This window comes from Hyperolius riggenbachi, chromosome 1 (genome assembly GCF_040937935.1).
Source record: "Hyperolius riggenbachi isolate aHypRig1 chromosome 1, aHypRig1.pri, whole genome shotgun sequence".
Lineage (NCBI taxonomy): Eukaryota > Metazoa > Chordata > Amphibia > Anura > Hyperoliidae > Hyperolius > Hyperolius riggenbachi.
Window position 1 is genome coordinate 340,107,145 of NC_090646.1, and position 14,947 is coordinate 340,122,091.

The 14,947-nt window shown below is 42.9% G+C and overlaps 1 protein-coding gene across 3 annotated transcripts; it reads left to right on the forward strand.

The window, feature by feature from the left end:
• The first annotated feature begins 1,918 nt into the window (after window positions 1-1,918).
• Window positions 1,919-12,425, forward strand: LOC137511603 (cold-inducible RNA-binding protein B). 3 transcript variants are annotated; one of them, XM_068233995.1, is made up of 7 exons: window positions 1,919-2,026; window positions 2,572-2,697; window positions 2,793-2,899; window positions 5,790-5,904; window positions 5,984-6,065; window positions 7,240-7,307; window positions 12,335-12,425. In XM_068233995.1, the coding sequence occupies exons 2-7, from the start codon at window positions 2,595-2,597 to the stop codon at window positions 12,337-12,339; spliced, it is 480 nt and encodes a 159-aa protein (XP_068090096.1). In that variant the 5' UTR covers window positions 1,919-2,026; window positions 2,572-2,594; the 3' UTR covers window positions 12,340-12,425. The 3 variants fall into 3 exon arrangements, with proteins under 3 accessions (XP_068090096.1, XP_068090094.1, XP_068090095.1); XM_068233993.1 differs by lacking the exon at window positions 12,335-12,425 and adding an exon at window positions 7,538-8,282; XM_068233994.1 differs by lacking the exon at window positions 12,335-12,425 and adding an exon at window positions 7,538-8,282 and having other exon boundaries at window positions 1,942-2,026; window positions 2,575-2,697.
• Window positions 12,426-14,947: the final 2,522 nt, after the last annotated feature.

The following is a 14,947-nucleotide window of genomic DNA, read 5'->3' on the forward strand; positions in this document are numbered from 1 at the left end:
GGGCACGTTATGCGACCTTAACGTCCCCTCTAACGCAACGTCCTGGTGTGTTAGTAGCCTAAAGGTGCCCTGTTAACCTTTTCAGGACCGAATGCCTCTGGCCCCTTAATTTTTCATAGAATTGTTCTGTGATCACCTCATAGTTATCACAAAGTCAGGAGCCAATGAAAACTGCTCCTAAACAGTGTACTGGGCTCAGCTATCTGTTCAGGCCTTGCAGTGAAATGCCTCTCAAACTCTCAGGGCCCATTCACACTTGAGCGTTTTGTTGGCGATTTTGGCAAAACGCTCAAACGCTAGTGCTTTTCAAAGCGCTAGGGTAATAAAAGTCTATGGGCCCGTTCTCATTTGGGCGATTTGCACCATTTTCAGGCGATTTCCCGGCGATCGCGGTTTAGTGCTCTAGAAGCGCAAAGCACGATCATTAAAAAATCCCCAGGTGTGAATGGTGATTTTTTGGCGTTAATCGCCAAAAAACGCCAGAGCAAAACGCTATAAAAATCGCTAGCGTTTTGCAATCGGCAAGTGTGAATGGGCCCTAACTGCTGCCTGGTAACTGCTTGTTGCTGTGTGGTAACTGCTCACTGCTGCCTGGTAACTGTGAGCAGTTACCAGGCAGCAGTGAGCAGTTGTGAGAGGCATTTCACTGCCTATCAACAGTCCGTGGAAATGAGGCCTAAGACAGCTGAGTGGGCTGTAGCGGCCCAGAGTGTTGCAAACTGTGAGAGCATTGGGACCACCCTATGATGATTACTTACAATGGGCTCTATTCTCAAAGACTTCCCGCATGCGGTAAAGTACATGCGGGAAGTTTGCACCCAAAATACCGGCAAGTTGGAATTCTCAAAATGTTCCGCATGTTTTTTCCGCATGCGGAAAAAGTGTGATAAAAGTGCGGGATTCATGCGGTAAAATTTCCGCAAAAGTCGGTATTTTCCGCAATAAAAGATCAATTCTCAAAGATGTTCAGGCGCATCATTTCTTCGTTAATTACCGAATTTTTATCACCTACAAGTAGTAGGTGATATATTCCCCATCCCATTGACTTTAATGAAGTGTGGAGGCTTCAGGGCTGTGCTTGGTGGACTTTAACTTTTTTTTTTTTAAACACTTTTTCATGCGACCTTTTTACCGCATGATTCCCGCATGAATAATGCCTGTTTCCGCATCTTTTTTCCCGCATGCGGAAAACATGCGGAAAATGTTAGTGAATGTGGAAAAAATGCGGAGTTTACCGCTGGCGGGAATATAGCGGTAAAATTTTGCGGAACTTTTGGCTCTTTGAGAATAGAGCCCAATCTATGCCTTGGCAGGGATAAAATGATGTACATAGGACCTGGATTGCAAATACAGGGCCTGGAAAGTGTTAACGGTACAATATTTTCCTCAGATGTGATCATTGGTTCAGATTTTACAATCAATTTGTACAGAAAACCAAGCAGTATGTGGAGAAAATAGATATTGAAGAAAAATTATTTTTCATCCCCCCCCCCCCCCCCCCATATCTTTGCTGTGCAGCAATTTGTGCTTGAATACCCCAAGTATATGTTCTTCGCAAACTATATTCTTTTGTTATTACACGTTGAAGATGGTTTATCATGGATGAATACTGTTTTATTAAATTCCGCTAAAAGTTATGTTTCCGATGTTTAGGTAAACAATTACACTTAATTTGGTATATTTAATATTTAGCATATGAGTAGAAAGTCACGTAATTATTGCATCACCCGCGCTTTCTCCTCAACTTGGCGCCTGGACACGCATGGCGCTTGGATACCGTTCTTTGTCTGTCTTTTTCATGTTAGGCAACTACCCCGCCCAGCAACACAGCTCCACCAATAGCCAGGTTCTCATCGTTTTGGCCTGCCTTTTCTTATGTTAATTTCAGCATGGGCAGTTCCTGACGTAAGTGTTTAATAAATGCATGAGGTGGGTGGAGCAATACGGATTATATAAGGCTCCGTGGTTCAAGCACCGGCATCTTTGCATCCATCGTTTGTTGTGTTTACGTGCTTGCTTTAAGCAGGTAAGAGGGGTGGCCGGGCCGTTGCTAACTAATCGTAACTAGTTTACAGCATTTGCTGTGGGAATTTGGGAGCAAGACTGGGGTAATGTATCTGTGATGGCGAATTTAATGTCGAGTTTGTGTGGTTAATATTGATGTCGCTCTTGATATTTAAGCCGTCGCAATCTTAACGTGTGTGTGTGTTTTTTTTTTTCTGGGGTAGTGCAATCAGTCTGAGCGCACGTAGCTTGTGAGTGGAATTTCAACGGCACTTTGTTCTCGTGTGCGCGCGTAAGCCATGTGTGAATGGAACCTCATGTAACGGCTAACCGCTTTGTACGGTAGCACAAGCACTATGGATGACGTAAGCACTGCGGGTAGAACAGGGCGTGTGTATTTCACAAAATGGTTCTGCTGCAAGGGCATCCATGTCGCAGTGGTAAAATGGAGTCGCGGTAGGGTGGGGCTTCGTATAAGGGAGACTTGGCAACGCCTATAAGTCACATGTTAGGCGCCATCTTTGCAGGTTGCGGCAATTCACTGGGTGCTCCCTTTTGTCTCTCCAGCAGCTCTATCCTCCGATCTCATCATGTCTTCTGATGAAGGAAAGCTGTTTATTGGTGGACTGAGCTTCAACACGGACGAAAATAACTTGGAACAAGTGTTCGGCAAATATGGGCAGATCTCAGAGGGTGAGTTTATGAAATGCCAATTTCATGTACATTTTAAAAATTCGGTCTTTAGGATTCAATTTAAAAATGTATATTTTCTCTTTCCATTTGTACAGTGGTAGTTGTAAAAGACAGAGAAACTAAAAGGTCGAGGGGTTTTGGCTTTGTCACATTTGAGAGCCCAGAGGATGCGAAAGATGCAATGCAAGCCATGAATGGAAAAGTAAGTAGTGTTTTTTTTTTTTGTGTTTTTTTTTTTTTTCCCTTTTTGGGCCCCCCTCATTTAGATGAGATTATATTTTGTGTAAAAACCCAGTGTAATTTAAATTTTTACAGTTTGAGCTTTTATAGATGGATTGTGGCTGTGTAGTATTTGCATAAACAAGTGTTCTTGTGAATGGTTAAAAGAATATGCATTCATCTGTCTATTTGGTATTCCCTGGGAGACCTGAGGTGTGGGTGTTTTTTTTTTTTTTTTTTTTTGTTCCCCCCCCCCCCCTCCATTACTTTATGCTGAAAGTAATGTAGTCTTAAAGGAAACCTGAGATGGGGATTAATAAAATATACATACCTGGGGCTTTCTCTAGCTTGATTGATCCCACGGTGTACTCCGCCTGCAATTGGCCCCGGAAAGCAGGGCTGTGGAGTCGGTACAAAAATCTGACTGTTTATGAAGCCTGGCCAGACTGCGCATGCCTGACCGGAGGGTTTACTGGGGCCAGTTGCGGGCGAATAAAGAGTATGTAATGTATGTAAGTATTGTAATTTTTTTGGGGGGGGGGGGGGGGGGGGTTAGCTCTTGGTACACTTAATGGTCTAACACCCAGCATTTCAACTTTGCTTTAAACGATTACTTACAGCTTAGAAACTATTGTGCTAGATTTTTAAGCAGAAATTCTGAATGGGTTAAACATGACATTTTTAGTTTTTCATTTAGCTAGAAAACCTGGGTGCTGAGGTTTAGATACAAATGTATCTTTGGCATGTAAATAGACCCCTGAAAAGCCTGGCTGGGAAGCCCTCTGCTCTCTCAGAGTTGTTTACATTGTAAATACATTTGTAGCTAAACCTCAGCACTGATGGATTTCTAGCTAAATGCAACACTACAATGTCCTGTTTAACCCATTCAGTGAATTTCTGCTAAAAAAAAATCTGGCATAATAGTTTCTAAGCTGTAGGCAATCTTTTAAAGCAAAGTTGAAATGCTAGGTGTTCACTTTAAAAAGATAGCTAATGAGATCCACACGGTGGGTAATTTGTAGGCGCTAGTTCCACAATTGTATAGGGGCTAGGAACTGTAAACTCCTGTACCTGTCTGCTAGGGCTTTCTCCTTATGGCTAACACCTCACTTGGAAGTGACTCATTGCCATGGCAACAGCTTGTCAACTTGGAAATTGATCTGAACAGTGAAGCTTTTTTTTTTTTTTCCCTGGCCTGGTACCGCCAACTGTATCAGGCTAGTGGAAAACTGCATAGGGTGGGGAGTATTGATGCAGAAGAGCAATTCTGCTAAATGGCACCTTGCAGTGGACAGAGCTTAATTGTATTGGCATCCACCAACTTTATTTTTTTGTTTGTTCAGCACAAACTACACTTGTACCCAGCAATGGACAAGAGCTCACATTTTCTAAGTTGCAACCTTAATAGTTAGCTGTTCTTTTTAAAAGGGCTTTAGCTATTTAAAGCCTTAGATTTCATACTACACTTACCTTGCAAAAAATTGTTGGAATACAAAAATACTCATGTTGCTTTGATTTATGTGGCAAGTATAATATAAATGCCTACACCTATAGCCAGCCAACCGTATAAAGTGGAATAGTTAAAGGACAACTGAAATGAGTGATTTTAGAGGCTGACAATTTATTTCCTTCAACAATGGCGATTGTCTGGCTGCCCTGCTGATCCTCTGCCTGTAATACTTTAAGCCATGGGTTCTCAAACTGGGTGCCTCGGGCACCTTTCAGGGGTGCCTCGGCACGCATCCTGATCCTTTATGCAATACCATCAGGTAATGCAAAAGCGCATTGATATACAATGTGGCTGCATTACCTGCTAGTTAACCTTTAGTCCCCGCAACCTTGGCTGAAGTTGAACATGAGAGGAATCGCTGTGCCTAATAAGCATGACTAGTTACTTGGAGTGGGTCATCGCCTGATAAGGGTCATAATGGCATTTCAATAGTGGTTTTTGCCGGTGGGTGCCTTGAGAATTTCAAAGCCACCAAGGGTGCTTTCACCCAAAAAAAGTTTGGTAACCACTGCTTTAAGCCATTGACCATGCATGCAGCATATCAGGTGTTTCCGACATCTAACCAGATTAGCTGCATGCTTGTTTCTGGTGTTTAGCTGCTACTACAGCCAAATAAAACCGGGCTGTCAGACAGCAGGCTCCGTATTCCTCTTGCTACAGTTGTCCTTTAAATTAACAAATGTTAGTATTGTACTCAATCTTGGAAACGCAACTAGCCTTTTATCTCACTTCTACTAGTTTTTAAAGAGAACCCGAGGCGTGTTTAAAGAATGTTATCTGCATACAGAGGCTGGATCTGCCTATACAGTCCAGCCTCTGTTGCTATCCCAAACCCCCCTAAGGTCCCCCTGCACTCTGCAATCCTTCATAACTCACAGCCATGCTGTGAGGCTGTGTTTACATCTGTAGTGTCAGTCTCAGCTTCTCCCCGCCTTCTGCATAGCTCCGGTCCCTGCCCCCGTCCCTTCCCTCCAATCAGCAGGGAGAGAAGGAATGCACGCGGGGACTGGAGTTCTGCAGGAGGCGGGGAGAGCAACAGACTGACACTATAGAGATAAACACAGCCAGCTCTGACAAGCTGTTTGTCAGCAGTGTGGCTGTGATTTATGAGGGATTGCAGAGTGCAGGGGGACCTTAGGGGGTTTGGGATAGCAACAGAGGCTGGGCTGTATAGGCAGATCCAGCCTCTGTATGCAGATAATAATCTTCAAACCCACCTCGGGTTCTCTATAAGCATTGATTGGTAAGCTTGCTCTGAATGTCGTTGCTGGTTTCTGCTTCACATGGAGATGAGATGCTGTGCTTAATTGTGACACTAAAACAAACGCTATGCCCTAGATAACCATTTAATTCTCTCTTGCAGTCTGTGGACGGTCGCCAGATTCGTGTTGATCAGGCTGGAAAGTCTTCTGGGGACAGAAGAGGTGGTTATAGAGGAGGTGCATCTGGTGGCAGAGGATTCTTCCGCGGTGGCAGAGGTTAGTTTTCATGTCAACATTTATGAAACCTTCTGTAAAATGTGCCTGGCCAACTAAAGTTGTGACCTCTATTGTACAGGTGGTGGAGATCGTGGTTATGGAAGCAGCCGATTTGACAACAGGAGTGGAGGCTATGGTGGATCCCGGGACTATTATGGAAGGTGAGCAGAAAACTACTGAATTGACCAGATCATGAGGCATTATGCAACATTGTAAAGGGACAACTGAAGCGGGAGACTTATGGAGGCTGACCTACTTAAATTGGCGTGGGGCGGTCCTGTTGTAGTTAATGGATGGGCCAAAATCACAAATGCAGGACATGCAGCATTTTAGTTCCTGCAAATGTAAAGTATTTAAAGGGACACTTAAGTCAAACAAAAAAAATGAGTTTTACTCACCTAGGGATTCCAATAGCCCCCTGCAGCTGTCCGGTGCCCTCGCTGTCTCCCTCCGATCCTCCTGGCCCCGCCAGCAGCCACTTCCTGTTTCGGTGACAGGAGCTGACAGGCTGGGGACGCGAGTGATTCTTCGCGTTCCCAGACACATTAGAACCCTCTATGCTGCTATATGGTATATGATATATGCTATAGCAGCATAGATGGCACTATTGTGGCCAGGAACGCGAAGAATCACTCGCGTCCCCAGCCTGTCAGCTCCTGTCACCGAAACAGGAAGTGGCTGCTGGCGGGGCCAGGAGGATCGGAGGGAGATGGCGAGGGCACCGGACAGCTGCAGCGGGCTATTGGAAGCCCCAGGTGAGTAAAACTCATTTTTTTTTTGTTTGACTTAAGTGTCCCTTTAAACGCTGGCATAACTGCACATCAATTATTAGAGCGGTTTTGCTAGTGTTTTGAAATTACTACACACTAAAAATTGAAGGGACCAGAGTTAAAACGCTAATTGTTAAACAATTGCTGATAAACTCTTACAATTTTTAAAATCTCTAGAAAATGCTCATACAGATCGCTAACTATTTGTATTGGGTTCCAGCTTCCAGGCCTTACTGTCTTGTCTGGCAGCATGTTATCATGAGAAGGCTACCTGTAACGTTTATTGTTTCTGTTGGGATCATGGCTTGTTTAGAAATCTCCATGTAACAAGAAAAGTGTCACCTTTAGCTGAGGTCATGTGTGATAGGGAGTATTAGGCCAAAGCTGCAACTAAGCATGTCCCCTTAATTTATCAAGTTTATTTTTGAGGAAAAGTTAAAAACCATTACATGTACCCCCTGCGATGTCCCATGAGAAAGTAGGATCCTAGTATACTGCAAAAAAGCCTCTTTAAAAACCTATGATCTGCTAGATATTTGAGTAACATTTGTTTTCTTTTGTTTAGTGGAAGGAGTCAAGGAAGCTATGGAGATCGATCTGGTGGTTCCTACAGAGACAGCTATGACAGTTATGGTAAGTAGTGTAGCCAAATTGGGTGGGAGGGATTGGAAGCATGTATTTTAAGATAGGCTTTTAGTTGCAAAATCGGTCTTCTAATGCATGTACATACAAGCTCTGTTCTAACTATAAGCTTGAAATTTAGTCTACATCTTAATGGGCTTAAGGGCAAATAGTATAGACATGATGATGGAACCTGTCCATATACAAGTGACTTTACAACTGTGCCTGCTTCTTGTTCTCAGCTACACACAACGAGTAAAATACCTTCCTGACTCAAGATCGTCCTTCCAATGGCTGTATTTATAAAGATTTTTGGAGCTTCGCAGAATCGTTATGTAGTATTTCTATTTGTGTTCACTTTTGATAACACGTGATTGCCTCTTAAAGTGTGAAACAGTTGTCCCTAAAGGTTTTGACCTGGGATATCTGCTTTTATTTTTACTGGTTTTTTTTAGCACACTGTTTTTTATAATGTTACTGCTCAATAGTGATGGGAACAGGTTTTTTTTTTTCCCTGTCATTGCTGTTTCATTGAGGCAAACTGTTTGGTATGTTCACTTGAGTTATGTGGAGTGCATTGGAGGGGATTGGTTCCAGCAGCAACAACTTTCTGGTTGGTAGCAGCTCTTGTCTGTTTGCTGTTGGGACTCTAATCTCTTTGCTACCTGGTTTTATGCCAGTCTGGCTGTACATATCCCCCACATATTTTTTTTTCTCTTTAAAGACATTCCTTTAGTGTAACAAGGTAGCTCAGAGCCTGAGTGCACTGTAAATAGTGGCTTAACCTCCTTGATATACCTAAAGAGAACATCCTTTCCAATCTCTCCAGTAACAATCGCAAGAAGTTCTTAAATTGTTTTTGTTTATATTGTGTTTTTGTTTTTTTTTTACTGGAAGAAATTGTATCAGTGGTTTCAAATGTCATGTACTCTACCTTTCGTTTTTGGCTTCACGAAGCTTATTAAATAAAAGACCGTCTGAAACAAATTTGCTCTTGCTATTTGCCTTATGCACAACATAGATTTGACACTGCCAGTAATAGTAAAGGGGAATATTTGTATATTAATGTAGTACACTTTAGCTGTAGAACTTTGCCACTGAAATCTAAACTACGCCTATTTAAAGAGACTCTGAAGTCTCTAATGTGGGGTTTTTTTTTTCACCTGAATTAAAAAATCCGGTAAGGGGGTGCAATCTGGGCAGCGCTTCCATGAGAGGCAGAGCTATGAGCCGCAGATCTGCCTCAGTGCGTCTATCAGCCTGGATTGCCGCCTCTTACTTCACTGAGAGGTGGAGATCAGATGCAAATGGAGGCAGAGCTGCGGCGAAAGCTCTGCCTCCAACAGCAGCAAAATCCACGACCAAGAAAATCGTGTGTTTTGGGAGTGTGTGGGGGGGGGGGGGTGTTATGGGGGATTTAGTTAGATTACAGCCGCAGATGCAGCATTTTAGTTAGGACAGTAATGTTACACAGGATTTTGTAATTATTTTTAAGAGACAATGGCCTCAATTCACTAAGATCATGCTAGAGATAATAAGGCAAGAGAAAACTTACCTCCACACGTGAGTTATCTTACCTCTTCATTCCTAAGTTACCTCTCCTGTAGTTAATTTACCACCTCTGTAGTTATTTTCACACGCAGCTAATTAACAACCTGTCTTTAACTCTGGAGTTATTTTAAGGATTGGAGAGTTAATTTAAAGACAGAAGAGTTAACTTTAGGTTTGCCTGAGGTAAAATGTTTCCTGCATACTACATGCCTTATCACCATGGTAACAACTCTAGAAGAGTTATTAAAGACAGGAGATAAGTTTAGTGAATTGAGGCCTTTGTCTCTTTGAACTGGGTGCATGTCAAAACCCTCATGTGTTAGTGTAAATTTTTGTAGATCACGTGGCATGGGTTGTATATTCAGGTAAAAGTTTGCAGTGGCAAAGCAGATAATTTATAGGAAGTGATCAACTGTAGGCTGTACACTAGAAATATTGATTAGTGACTGCAGTAGGAGGGTTAACATAGCTGCAATTGGTTTTGGACCAAATTTATATTGACCTCCATGATTATTGGATGAATTATGTTGCTGGCTTACATAAAGTTCTCCTGAGGGTACTTGCTTCAGGAGGGGGTGGGTCCTAAAAGGGCTTTCCCCAGTCCTACTCTGCAGATGTGATCCAGCAGTGGGACCCCTGAAGTTTTGCTTGTCGCTGCTGTGTGCAGGCACACTAGCAGCTTTCCTGGGGTCTGACAAATGCCCAAACTGGTCCACTCTATTGTGCAGGCCCAAGCTGTCTGCACAGTAGAGTGGACCAATCCAGTTATTTCTTGCAGTGGGCTGACTGGGGGGTGGCTCCTTAGGATCCAGAGGCTATGGCCGGAATATCAGGATGCATGTATTTAGTTCAGCAGTTTTACTAAGCTAATCGGTAATGTTTTAACTGCAGTATGACAATTACACTGTGCTTAAATGTATTCATATAAGACTTACAGTTAGAATTCTTAGTGTCCTAGTTCAGCTTTTCACACACCATACTAGATGGTACAATACTGTTGCCTTCTGAGAATCCTCTGCTAGAGTACAGAAGCTGCAGTTGTCCTGGAGAAGTCAAGTGTTGTGCATCCTGTGGAGCCTGACCGAAAGCTGCTCTTGGCTAGTTCATATGCGGAATTAGTCTGGTAATTTGAGGTAACTCTTTTGCTCATGTCCACATCCCTCTTCCTCAAGCTCATGTTGTGCCTGTGATGTTCTCGATAAGCTCCTTTGCCTCTTAAACTAGGTTGTGCCACTTCAGTTGTCCACTTAAATGGCTGTCCCTCTTAGGAAGTATCTCCTATTTAGTCATCTTAACTCTTCTAAAATAAAAAAACTAGCAATTTCTGTAAATCTGTATAAAAATGTAACATGTGGCAACTTTTTAACTCTTAAATTGTCACTTAACATCTGTCCATAGACAAGTGGTAGTGTATACTAAATTGTCCATGCACCATTGAATCTTTCTAAAGTTATTGGACAAATCTGGTTAGTTTTTCAACATTACACTCCTGTGCAGGTCCCTGAAAAATGTGAAAGTAAATTTCTCAAATTCTGGAAGGGCTTGGGGTGCTTTCCAGCCATAGGTGCATGCTGTTACAAGGATCTTTGTTGCTCTTCACCGTACAGTCTCTTAGAAGTGAGCCGTAACTGGACTGTGGTAAAGATAGCTGGGCGTATTCAGTAGAAAACCTTGGTACAGCAGGTACTTTGTGAGGGAACATCTAAAGTGCATGGGAAATGGATAGTGTAAGCTTGAAAACTTGCCTGACTCGTTCACTTTAACATTTAAAGTGATAGATTTCTTATGTGCCTAAAATGGCGAATTGATCGATAATGCCATATACTTGCATTAAAGCTCCACTGTATAAAATTTGTATGTAATTGTTTGGGCTAATATAGTAAACTAGTCAGCGTGTTCTGATCCCTGTTTGAATGTTTGTTTTTTTTCCTAGTTTTTAAAGGACAACTAAGGGCTGAGACACACCAGAAAAGCTCCCCAAACACTAGAGGTTTCAAAAGCTTCCCAATGCAGTGCTATGGGTTTTTTTTTTTTTACAAAACCTCATTGCTCCAGTGTGCATAGACATAGGATAACATTAGCAGCAGATTTAAAAACTCAAAACACCCAGAAAAACTCCTCTGGTGTGCACCAGGCTGAGTGTATGAAGGCTGCCTTTTTTTTTTTTTTCTCTCTCGCTAGTGTTCAGAAACAACTGCAGCAAAACAGATAAGCAGGGCTGGCAGGTAAAACGTTTAATTTAGAACAAATTTGGCAGCCTCAATATTCATCACTACAGTTGGGCAGCACGGTGTTGTAGTGGTTAGCTCTCTCGCTTTGCAGCGCTGGGTCCCTGGTTCGAATCCCAGCCAGGGCACTATCTGCAAAGAGTTTGTATGTTCTCTCCGTGTCTGCGTGGGTTTCCTCCGGGCACTCCGGTTTCCTCCCACATTCCAAAAACATACGGATAAGTTAATTGGCTCCCCCTAAAAATTGGCCCTAGACTACAGTACGTACACTACATAATATAGACATATGGCAATGGTAGGGATTAGATTGTGAGCTCCTTTGAGGGACAGTTAGTGACAAGATATAGATAGAGAGAGATAGAGAGATATAGATATATATATATATATATATATTGTACAGCGCTGCATAATATGTCAGCGCTATATAAATATTTAATAATAATAATAAAATACAGTTGTCCTTTTTAACAGGTTCAAACATTCAGTACACACAATGTGCTAGTGATTAGATGGTAAAAGCAGTGTGAATTGCAGGCTAATATTTAATGGGGGGGGGGAGTTCATGCTTGTACCTTGCATTATTTATCAAAGCCTCATTTTAACTACATCATATTGTATTTTGCAATGCCAGAAATGTCACAGCCTAGTAATGCCACATTTATATTCATTCTCTTTAGATCTTAATATTTCATGTTTTTAGTTCTTATGAGCCTTGTATTAATCAAGTAAACCCTGAAGTTTAAGTCATACTTGCGTTGGGAAGCCTCTGCATGCTTCAGAGGCCTTCTAGATGTCTAATTGCCTCTTGGCTGCCTTTCTCTTGTTCCTCCCCTCCTTGTATGGCATGGCCACACATGAGAAGTGATAGACACGCTTGTGCATAGAGCATGAGTGGCTCTGATACTGCGTGGGCAATACTGCCTGTGCAGTGCAGCTGGGTTCCTACACAGGACTAGAAAAATCTCTTTGCAATCTTAAGGTTTCTTTTTCTTTTTTGCCTAACACTTCACCCCCCCCCCCCCCCCCCATTTGAGGGGTTACAGCGCACGTACACTCTGCCAACTTGCACAAATGGGCCATTTTGAATTGTCCACTTTAGTGACTTGACATCGTTGTGGGCAGCAGTTCTGCAACACTAAGATTACTTTGTGGATATGTTTGCCCTTTGTTTTCCCACCCCAATAAGATTAAAATATATCTTTCAGCTGTCCCAATAGTTTAACTATCATACATTCTAAAGTTGTCTCTCTTGTTTTTCAGGTTAATGACCATTATTGTAAAGGTTATCCAGGTTCTGTGATCAGTTATCCAGGTTCCATGATTTGACTGAAAAGTAGCACTTTGGTACTGGTTATGTGAAAGCAATTGTGAGGTTGGTATTCTTTTTAGAAATTAAAAGCTGCACATGTTGAATTATTTTTAGATTGAGTGGTTTGTGGTCCTCATACTGCATCCAAGGAATGGGTGGTTTTACATGTCAATTTAGATTTAAAGAGACCGTAAAGTTAAAACCTCCCCTGTGGTGTACTTGACTCGGGAGGGGGAAGCCTCCGGATCCTATCGAGGCTTCCATGTTTTCCATCCCATGGTGGCAGAGCTGTCCCCACCATAACCAGTGGTGTGGATGCAGTAGTTTGCAAAATTTACTTTTTTTTTTTTTTTTTGGTCTGGCTCCAGTGCAGGCATGGTAGCAGCTCCCCGATGGCTGCAGGCAGAAATGACCAAGCCTGATCGGGTCTGCTCTGCAGCACAGGCGAATTGCGTTTGCCCAGTAGAGCTGACCCAATCTGGCTCAGCTATTTCAGCCTGAGCGGAGAGCTGCTACTGTGTTTGCGCTGGAGTTGGGGAAGGTAAATTTACATGGCTGCTGTTCAGGGACTTCTAGTGCTTCCCCACCCGAGGTACTTGCCTCGGGTGGGGATGTCTCCAGATCCTATTGAGGCTTCCCCGTCCTCTGTCCCATGGTGGCAGCGAAAATCCTCCCGGAGTGGCAGCGATGTGAATATTTACCTTTTGGCTCCGGCGCAGTATCTTCTCCCCACGGAGATAGGTGGAAATAGCCGATCTCCGTCGGGGCTGCTCTACTGTGCGCGCAGTAGAGCGGATCCGATGGAGATCGGCTATTTCCACCTATCTCCGTCAGAGCTGCAACAGCGCCCCCGCTGGAGCCTGAAAAGGTAAATATTGAACAGGCTGTCGGGCCGCTGTTCAGAGGGCTGCAGTGAGACCCCCATGGGACAGGACAAGCCTCATTAGGATCCAGAGGCCCCCCACCCCCCGGAGTTGAGTAACCACCCCTCCCAATGTTTTTACAGTGTCTCTTTAAAGCGGAATATAACCCTGCATTTCAACTTTGCGCTAAAACATTATTTACAGTATATTATATGCAACCAGCATTTTTTTTTTTTACTAGATCAGCATTGGAAGGGTTACAGAGTTTTAAAGTTCCTGGAAAGAACTGCAGACGCATCCAAGCTCAGATACATTTTGTTTACATAAATGTAACTATCTGAGCTTGGATGCGTCTGCAGTTCTTTCCAGGAACTTTAAAACTCTGTAACCCTTCCAATGCTGGTCTAGTAAAAAAAAATGCTGGTTGCATATAATATACTGTAAATGTTTTAGAGCAAAGTTGAAATGCAGGGTTATATTCCGCTTTAAGATGAACAAACCAGTTATGAACAAAATGCAGTCAGCTCTCAGAGCAATAATTGTACATTGGGAACTTATTTTTGCTTTTGGGCATAGGTATTTAGAAAATTACAACGGTATGGCATATAAAAAGTAGGAAACCTGTTTTTATTGACTGTCAGGGTTTTATACCACTTTTTTTTTTAAAAAAAGCATCTACTAGGCACCATACACTACTAGTTTTAATGACCAATTTTCCTAGTCAAATTTTTATGGAAATTCCCCCCCCCCCCCCCCCCCCCCAACTTTAAAGAGAAACTCCAACCAAGAATTGAACTTTATCTCAATCAGTAGCTGATACCCCATTTTACATAAGAAATACAATGATTTTCACAAACAGACCATCAGGGGGCGCTGTGTGACTGATTTTGTGCTGAAACCCCTCCCACAAGAGGCTCTGAATACCGCGGTACTGCTGGCAAACTGCCACAATGTAACAATGTTCAGAGACAGGAAATAGCTGTTATTAGCTGTCTGTAACAGACAGAGCAGCTAGAAACAGCTAAATAACCTGCCCACAGTAACAATGTCACCATGTAATAAATGTCAGAATGTTAATCTGGGAGAGGAAAATTTTTACAATGAGCAAACACTGACTAAATCATTTATACATAATTATGGTAAAAATGAAGCACTTTTTTTACTACATTATTTTCACTGGAGTTCCTCTTTAAGGCCTTTGGTGCAGTTCTGCTTAAAGCAACTCTGAAGAAGTTTCACTTGGGGCTTCTGCCAGCCCTCTGTAGCCACCCTATGCACATGTTACCAAACGTTCCTCCATTCCTGCTGATGACCACTTCGCCTATGTGGCCTTAGCTGCATGTGACCTGGTATGCGCTCCCATGGCCAGGAGCATCTTGCACAGATGCAGTATGAGAATCTCTTGTGCCTGTCCAGTACGCTCCCGATGATGGAAGTGCGGACATGCGCAGTCAGGGCCGTGATGGAGCCTGCCAGAGCTGAAAGTGAGCTGTGGCAGGGGAAGAAGGACCTTTCAACATCGTGGCTGCAGGGAGTTAGCAGAAGCCACAGCTAAGTGAACTTCAGGTTTCCTTTTGTGGAAATTTTAATGCAGCGCTAGGTCCCTGGTTTAAATTTCAGCCAGGACAGTATCTGCAGAGTTTGTATGTTCTTCCTGTCTGTTTCCTCCCACATTCCAAAAGGCTGTCCCTAGATTATTTG

Bases quoted from the DNA above. Each gene is read 5' to 3' on its own strand.
- LOC137511603 (XM_068233993.1), top strand. From the start codon at position 2,595: ATGTCTTCTGATGAAGGAAAGCTGTTTATTGGTGGACTGAGCTTCAAC. The intron at 2,900-5,789 runs GTAAGTAGTGTT...TCTCTCTTGCAG, and splicing joins TGCAAGCCATGAATGGAAAA to TCTGTGGACGGTCGCCAGAT. The intron at 5,905-5,983 runs GTTAGTTTTCAT...TCTATTGTACAG, and splicing joins ATTCTTCCGCGGTGGCAGAG to GTGGTGGAGATCGTGGTTAT.